The sequence below is a fragment of the Antedon mediterranea genome, chromosome 3 (genome assembly GCF_964355755.1).
Source record: "Antedon mediterranea chromosome 3, ecAntMedi1.1, whole genome shotgun sequence".
NCBI lineage: Eukaryota > Metazoa > Echinodermata > Crinoidea > Comatulida > Antedonidae > Antedon > Antedon mediterranea.
The window spans coordinates 749,912-759,242 of NC_092672.1; the positions used below are offsets into that span (position 1 = coordinate 749,912).

The 9,331-nt window shown below is 34.0% G+C and overlaps 1 protein-coding gene across 1 annotated transcript; it reads right to left on the bottom strand.

Annotated features, from left to right (window-relative positions):
- Positions 1 to 883: 883 nt before the first annotated feature.
- Positions 884 to 8,654, bottom strand: LOC140043422 (uncharacterized). Its single transcript, XM_072087931.1, has 8 exons — positions 8,592 to 8,654; positions 8,097 to 8,172; positions 7,864 to 7,995; positions 7,542 to 7,580; positions 6,956 to 7,444; positions 2,230 to 2,295; positions 1,465 to 1,533; positions 884 to 1,116 (listed from the first exon to the last, which is right to left on the bottom strand). Exons 4-8 carry the CDS (start codon positions 7,549 to 7,551, stop codon positions 884 to 886), a joined length of 867 nt encoding a protein of 288 aa, XP_071944032.1. The 5' UTR covers positions 7,552 to 7,580; positions 7,864 to 7,995; positions 8,097 to 8,172; positions 8,592 to 8,654.
- Positions 8,655 to 9,331: the final 677 nt, after the last annotated feature.

Here is a 9,331-nt window from a genome sequence, read left to right on the forward strand (position 1 = left end):
TTTGCAGTAGCAATAGTAGCTAGCAATATGTTTCAAATATCATCTTTTTAATATTGTACTTGTACTGTAATTAGACATGTTAAGATTCGTTAGCTTCAGACACATACTCAGTAAAGTACCCAGCAAAGTGCCATCAATGTTTCCAAAATCATTACCATTGAAACTGAGTAGATCTAATGCTAATTGACATCCTTTGTTTAAAAACTCTACGATCATACGATTCATTATATCGCCTGATAGATTACATTTACACATTCTAAGATCATTTTGCTTAAGAAACATACTTAGTAAAGAACCAAGTAAACTACCATCAATGTTCCCGAGATTATTATTATAGAAATTTAATTTTTCTATTGATAATTGAACTCCCCTATTTGAACACTCTATGATCATTTGATTTATTACATCATCAGATAAATTCTCAATACAAACATAATTGCATTTAGCATCGATACCTAAAATGTGAGCAATAACTCTTCCCTTGCACTTTAACGCCATCCTACTACAAAAAGTATTCAAACTACTGGCATCATATTCCATACAATGAAGTTGATGGATTAGATGTATGAAATGCCCATCGCATTGTACATCTGGATTAATCTGATGGATACACATTCTTATAGAGGTACATATATCACCCATATGCTGTTTTATTTCTAAATCTTTGCTGGTCATGTGATTAATTAATGCATCTACCACAACATCTTCATGTTGTTTTTTAACTGCCTTTTTAAAGAAAGTAATTAGGGAGCGATAAGTAGATAAATGATTTGTAATCCAATGCTTTAAAAATTTATCAGCTTGATTATAACCAAGAAAACCAATTGCAAATTCTCTCGCTATTTTTATATTCTCACTTTCCGTTATTATTTCCAATTCATTATCATCCAATGGTGTAAGTAATCGTCGTGGACTTGATAACATCTATTACTTCTTTTAATGTTGTTGGTTTGCTGATAATTTGTGTATTGTTTTCACTTTTCTCGAGTAGTTCCATATCGGTAAACATCTTCGAAATATCAATTTTGTATCTATCATTCATTATTGCTGGTGTAAATGTATGGTCACGACTGCAGAGTTTTTTTTGTCTTTGAAGCAGATATTTTTCTATTTTTTCTAAATAAAAAGAAGTATATCTTATAAAAGTCAAATTGCACTGTATAAAATTCTGATTTGAAATTCTAAGTGCATTGAGAAATCTACTTTCCTAATGGCCGTGGTAAAGATGGAGTGGTATGACAAACATTTCTTGATTTATTTACATTAACTACCTACTGTACTAGTATATCATTAAATCTAACAATAGTTCTGTCCTGTCAATATCTTTAATTTTGGTAATGTTGTTTTCTTTGTTGTATACACGGTTATTGTAGTTTATACAGTATAATCTAAAAATAACAATCAAAGACACAGATTATAAAGACAAATAGAGAACCTGTCTTAATCACTTATTAAATTAATCACCTGTTTCTGATTTAACATCTTTTCGCATTCCTTGGTCTCTGTTACTGGTGGTTGGCACATCCTCGGTTCCTTATAAATAATAACAGGAAAAAAATCTCAATTTACAATCACAGTTTACCGTGCTTGTTTTATCCATTGTGAAATCATGTACGGTCTAAAATTCTTTTCATACATGTCTTTGAAATAATCCCAATTCATACTGTACTAAATGAGCTTTTGCATTAATTAATTCGTAAAACGTGACAAAACAACGTATCGATGTAAAAATTGCCGTAATCATTATCAACGTATTTTTCGGCTACAGTGCAGTACCTAATTTCTGTAAAATTCCAAGCTATTTTTTTTTGGCTTTTGTATTTCGACTCACAGTTTATAATCTGCATCAACTATTGATGGTAGTGAAGACTGACCCGGCTTAGACAAGTTGTTTTCAGCACAGGATGCAGATATCAACAGCAATAAAGTAAAGCTAGCAAATCATAAATATGCCTTTTGAAACACACGATTTTCAAGAAGCATCAGTGTGTTATTTAAATATACAATGGGAACCGAAAATCGCGTTCTGTCTTGAGTAGGCCTATGTCAATGATTACTTATCTTTTACTTAACTTAAAAACAAGGATACGTAATTGGTAGATATCATCTTACGTTTTTTTTTATAAGAACCACCAAGCTAAATGGTTAACCCAACCCAACTCATTTTTAACTTCTTATAGTTGTGTTTATAGATACACATTATGTTAAAATAACTGAAATACAGCTTACCTTTGTCTAATTTAATACGTTTCTGTAATCTGGTGTGTTCAGTTTGTGTAGCGGACTCGGACTCCTCTGTTAAAATAATCAATAGAAAATATTACAATAATATAGGCCTATATCATTCATCTCATCTCACGTTATTAAAATGTTATTATAGTAGGCATGTTAAGGTGCATATTTTAGGCAAATCCTTCAAATTGTGATAATATTTTGAAACTTTGCACAGTTATTCATTAGGGTGTCAAAAACATGAAATGGAAGGGTTGCACAAAATTTGGTCAGGGGAAAGCCGCCATTTTGGATTTCAAAATGGCGGACCCTAAATTTTCACTTTTCAGGTATATCTCTGCTAAAAAGGCACCTAGAGTTCTGATTTTAGGTGCAAATTATATGGTAGTGGGGTCACCAAACATATTGGTATAACTAACATTTTGATTGCATGGCGGCCATGTTTGATTTCAAAATGGCGGACCCCAAATTTTCACTTTTCAGGTATATCTCTGCTAAAAAGGCACCTAGAGTTCTGATTTTAGGTGCAAATTATATGGTAGTGGGGTCACCAAACATATTGGTATAACTAACATTTTGATTGCATGGCGGCCATGTTTGATTTCAAAATGGCGGACCCCAAATTTTCACTTTTCAGGTATATCTCTGCTAAAAAGGCACCTAGAGTTCTGATTTTAGGTGCAAATTATATAGTAATGGGGTCACCAAACATATTGGTATAACTAACATTTTGATTGCATGGCGGCCATGTTGGATTTCAAAATGGCGGACTTCAAATTTTCACTTTTCAGGTATATCTCTGCTAAAAAGCCACCTAGAGTTCTGATTTTAGGTGCAAATTATATGGTAATGGGTCACCAAACATATTGGTATAACGTCTTTGATTGCATTGCCGCCGGCGGCCATTTTGAACGTAGCTCAAACTGTACTGGCTTTACACTATTTGTTTATGTTTATAGTTACATGCATTTAACATGGATACTTATTGTAGGTCACATTTTCCCTGGCAACCACACAGCTCTGTACATCGTAAATCACTCTTTCTGCATTTACAGCGTCCAAGATCACAGTCGGTGTGTCCACAGCGAATTAAAACCTTTGTGACATCCGAGAGTGTGGAGCACTGTGGCGCAGTGGTTAGAGCATTGGACTTGCAATCAAGAGGTTGCTGGTTCAAGCCCGGTCGGTCACTGCAGTGTTGAGTCCTTAAGCAAGATTCTTTATCCACATTGTTTCTCCCCACCCAGATGATAGAAATGGGTACCGGTATGTAAAAAGTACTGGGAAGGTAAATCAGACTCGTTTGTGCGGGAGGAGTGGCGTACCCCCACAAACATACACACTTAGTGGAGTCTGGCTCAAACGCTAAAGAAATGGAGATGGGCACCACAGCCATTATCATTTAGCTTAGGTCTCGACACTTTACCTTACAGACAATGACATCCTATCGAAAACTGAAGTCATTCATGGCATCTTTTTCCAAGTCTTGTTAAATGTAGCTTTACCTTTTCCTTGAACAGATGAAGTTGTATCACATTCACAACCGCTAAAGGAATGAAAGAACAAGTAAGCGGCTGATGCTTGTGGTCCAAGAGAAGAAACAATCTCGTGTATTGGGATGTGCTTCCCCACTCCAAACTCGATCCAAAGCTCGTGGATCCTAGGTATTCTGTGGAAAGCTGACAATGCAATAACAATAACATCACTGTCTACAGTCTTGACAAGAATGCGCGGAAAAATTTCAGCGGCATGTTTAACATGAACAAACATACATTCATCTGCCTCTATGTTACATGGCATCAGCAGTTGTATATTTACAGTCTGGTTTGTTGCAGCTCTGTCTCCTAGAGACCCTACAAACATTCCGTGATTTGTGTCAACTTCGATCAGTGACACGACTAGATTTGTTTTTCGATAGATACTTTAATGACAGTTTAAAGTCTGGTATGCGTTCCAACCGCGTTTCTGGTGTAAGGAGGGTCGTTAAAGCCAGCGGGAGCATGCCCAACAATTGGACCACATTTTTTAGATTTGATGACAACAAATCAGAGTTGTTTTCATTTATTGTAACTGAAGTAGTAGAGAACATTGGCACAAATCACGGAATGTTTGTAGGGTCTTTGGGAGACAGAGCTGTAACAAACCAGTAAATATACAATCGCTGATGCCATGTAACATAGAAGAGGCAGATGAACGTATGTTTGTTCACGTTAAACTTGCCGCTGAAATTTTCCACGCATTGTCAAGACTGTACACAGTGTTGTCAGCTTTCCACAGAATACCTGGCATCCACGAGCTTCTGATTGAGTTTGGAGTGGGGAAGCACTTGAAGTACATCCCAATACACGAGATTGCTTCTTCTCTTGGATCACAAGCATCAGCCGCTTACTTGTTCTTTCATACCATTAGCGGTTGTGATAGAACTTCATCTGTTTAAGGAAAAGGTAAAGCTACATTTAACGAGAAAAAGATGCCATGTAGGACTCCAGTTTTTGAGAGGATGTCATTGTCTGTAGGGCATGTTAGTGAAACAGACACAGATTATCTAGAACAGTTTGTTGTAACTATGTCTACTGCAGAACATTTAATGATGCAATACGATATCTTTTTACAACAAGAGAAAGACTATTGAAAATATCCCCCAACATCTGCGGCATTAAGAGAACATGTGAAATGGAAACCAGGAAGTGGTACGACTGTCTAGATGCATTCAGGGTTGAACAGGACCTAGCGAACTGGGGATAGAGGAAGGACGGCAACAAATTTAGTCCAGCTTGGAGTTCATATCTTGGAGAACTTTCAGATGTCACAAAGGTTTTAATTCGCTTTGGACACACCGACTGTGATCTTGGATGCTGTAAATGCAGAAAGAGTGATTTACGATGTACAGAGCTGTGTGGTTGCCAGGGAAAATGTGACCTACAATAAGTGTCCGTGTTAAATGCATGTAATTATGAACATAAACAAATAGTGTAAAGCCAGTACGGGTTGAGCTACATTCAAAATGGCCGCCATGCAATCAATGACGTTATACTAATATGTTTGTTGACCTCAATACTATATTATACTTTGTACCTAAAATTATAACTGTAGGTACCGTACTGAAACATTTTGAGTTCGCCATTTTGAAATTCAAAATGACCGCCATGCAATAAAAATGTCAGTTAAATACCAATATGTTTGGTTACCTATTACCATATAATTGGCACCTAAAATCAGAACTCTGTGTACCTTTTTAGCAGAGATACCTGAAAAGTGAAAATTTAAAGTCCGCCATTTTGAAATCCAAAATGGCCGCCGTGCAATCAAAATGTTAGTTATACCAATATGTTTGGTGACCCCATTAACATATAATTTGCACCTAAAATCAGAACTCTAGGTGCCTTTTTAGCAGAGATATACCTGAAAAATGGAAATTTGAAATCCGCCATTTTGAAATCCAACATGGCCGCCATGGAATCAAAATGTTAGTTATACCAGTATGTTTGGTGACCCCATTACCATATAATTTGCACCTAAAATCAGAACTCTAGGTGCCTCTTTAGCAGAGAAATACCTAAAAAGTGAAAATTTGAAGTCCGCCATTTTGAAATCCAAAATGGCCGCCATGCAATTAAAATGTTAGTTATACCAATATGTTGGGTGACCCCATTACCATATAATTTGCACCTAAATTCAGAACTCTAGGTGCCTATTTAGCAGAGATATACCTGAAAAGTGAACAATTTGGGTCCGCCATTTTGAAATCCAAAATGGCGGCTTTCCCCTGACCAAATTTTGTGCAACCCTTCCATTTCATATTTTTGACACCCTAATGAATAACTGTGCAAAGTTTCAGAATGTTATCACAATTTGAAGGATTGGGTCACTTAACAGGCCTACTATTATGATACCTTTATATTATTGTGATTTTCAAACCAATCATGCGTGTCTTGAAAAAGATCTTTAAAAAACACTTAATGCTTTATAAAACAAAAGCAAGATTTGATACCACACAGTACTGCATATTTGTTTCATAGAAATAATTTAAATATAGTAAATTATGTATAATTTTGCTTACTATGGAATATTTCCACTACTATGATGAACAAGGAGATGAACAAGGAGATATACATGGATGCAGTCGTGTGCACAAATTTGAGTTAGTGTTTATTGGCCGACCGACCGACTTACCCGACCGACATTGCTGAAATTGTCGAACAATTTTTAAAAACATTTATATTTGCCTCCAAGTATTAATATCCACTGTCAAAATAACGAAATAATATGAATATGAATTAGTGTTTACCGACCGACCGAAATTGCTGAAAAATTTTTAAAAACATTTATATTTGCCTCCAAGTATTAATATCCACTGTCAAAATAACGAAAAAATGTGAATATGAGTTAGTGTTTACCAACCGACCAACAGAAATTGCTGAAAATGTTAAAAAATGTTGAAAAATGGTTAAAAACATTTATATTTGCCTCCAAGTATTAATATCCAGTGTCAAAATAACGAAAAATATGAATATGAGTTAGTGTTTACCAACCGACATAGTGAGCTATAGAGTCGCGTTTGCACGCGACTATAAACGGATAGAAAGGAATAAATAAATTCCCAAATAATGGTTATAAACTATAAATGAATTGAAAAAAAAACTAAATTCTCTTTTGTTGTTTTTCCTCTCTAACCATTGAAAATATAATCATTGTCAAAGTGTTCTTTTATATACATTTTTACCTTTGGTAAGAGATTCTACACACTTTATTCCAAGCTCTCTTAGATTGGTAATGAATTCTTTTTGTTCACATATTTTTTGTCTGTGCTCCAAATCCATAATCAAACTCCAAGAATCTTTATATTTTTTTCGAAGAGTATTGTACAGTCCATCAATTCTGTCGATATCCGCCTGTGTAAGTCCATTTCCGAAAGCTACAATCCATTGTCGATATTGGGTGAACTTTGTAATTTCTTGAACTTCGAGAAAAGATTGTCGGAGAATTTTGACGACACCAGATTGCTTTGTTATTTTTATTGTTTCGTAAAGTAACGAAGGATTTTCTGAACTTAAATATCCAGAATTCATTAACTTATCAAGTAAATCTCTTGTGTCAGTGGCGTTGTCTATATCTGTGTCTGCAATTACATCTTTTAAAACAACTTTCAGCTGCCCGAGGAGATTACGTTCATCATACCATTCAGAAACCTTCACTAAATCGCGATTAAAATCTAAAGTAGAAAACAAGTAAAAAATAAACAAGTAAAACTAATTAAGAATGTAATAGGTCTACTTAACAGAAAACACTTTATTTATTACAGTAATTACCTGTTGCCATTTTGTATATCAAATTTTTGGGTTTTCTTTCTGAAAAAAAGAATTCTATTAAAATATGAGGATTTTCTTTTTATCTAGTGAAACATCTTATATTCTTACAAATAAGCAAAAGCAGTGATAGTAGTGCATGGGCTATCAGCTACAAGTCTCCATCTTAAACGGAATTAGTAATATTTATTTATTTATTTATTTATTTATTTTTATTCTAATTTTACAAAACTTCTAACTAAACTAAATTTCTCAATTCCAAAAACAGAGACTCATTATTTATCAGTTTTAGTGGGGTTAGTTGAGATGGTTTTATAATACTCACATGTCTTTAAATCACGCATTTGATAACTGTAATTGTAGGAAATTTGCTCAAGATGACTGTACGGAGACTAAAATGAGCACATGTATCCGGGTTTGAGATGAAGTTGTTTTATTCCAACAGTCTCATTCAATTCTAAAATATAACATACATAACTGATCAAATAAACAGAACATTAATCATGTCATGGCTACATTTCGTTAATGTTAAACTTGTCTATTCTTATTGAAACTTACTACTTTGCCAGATACAGACACTCAGAATAGCCAATACAAGCTGGTTTGCAACAGTAATCACAATGACTCTCATAGCCTAAACGAACAACATACAGTACTATTTATTATGACTCCATAAGTTACTCTAAAAGGTAAAATCACTCAAGCGTGACCAGTAAATTCAACAGTAATTCTTTACAACAGATTAACACATATAAAGTTAAGCAACAATTCTTGCAATCTTAATGATAATACATTTTGATGATTTTATGGAAAATACTGTAGTCTGTACCATGATAACACAATCTTAACTCAGTTTTAACTATGTATAATAACTCATCTGGTTTGTCCTCCTATTCAAACTCTCGTAAACTACAACTACAAGATGGCGGCGTCCATCATTACCACGTTGTTGAGACTAACCAAGCAATTATATTTAACACAATTACTAATAATTACGATAAACATCATTGAATAATTTCAGATTCATACATTGAGTGAATTAAACAAACTTACGTCTTTAAACAATGACCAAACATTTATTTCTACTTGCTTTTAACTAATGTTTAGTAATTAACTGCAACACACTCACAGTAGCGTTTTTAACGCTCATCTGCCTCAAATCCGTTGGCGGCGCCAATTAAGATTAAACTAAATCACAGTAATCGTAGTGTCAATAATTTTAAAAATGCTAGAAACTGACTGTGTAGTGGTCTTTACTTTGGACTACTTAATTTATATTTAGTCAAAATACAACTTATTTATTTTTTTATTTATTTTATTAAACCTGATTTAGTGAGGGTGACCCTAAACAGCAATATGCTGACAATCAAGGGGCCCTCATATAAACATTAAAAAAACATTAAAAAATATATATATATATATTTATGGAAAAAGAAAAACGGATGAACTATGTTAAAAAAAATATTTATATATGTACTTAAATACAAAAATATAGCCTACAATACTATACAAAACGTTGAGTTATTCCGTTCCATTTTAAAAGATCAATCAGAAATTGTAGTCTGTACACATATTATTATAGATAAATTGAATGCCTAAATCACATTTTGATAATATACATACTGATCTGTGGTATACTTAGAAATTTATATAGAAATTTGTATGACAAATATAGTTTTAAATGATTTTGCGACAGATTCATTTTAGAATAGAACACATGCTGAACCACTAGTACAATCAAGTAGGTCCGGCCACTACGTCATGTATTTTTGCATACCACTGCACTGTTGAAA

Bases quoted from the DNA above. Each gene is read 5' to 3' on its own strand.
- LOC140043422 (XM_072087931.1), bottom strand. The intron at 1,534-2,229 runs GTAAGCTGTATT...ATTATTTATAAG, and splicing joins ACGTATTAAATTAGACAAAG to GAACCGAGGATGTGCCAACC. The intron at 1,117-1,464 runs GTGATTAATTTA...CTTTTTATTTAG, and splicing joins AGATGTTAAATCAGAAACAG to AAAAAATAGAAAAATATCTG.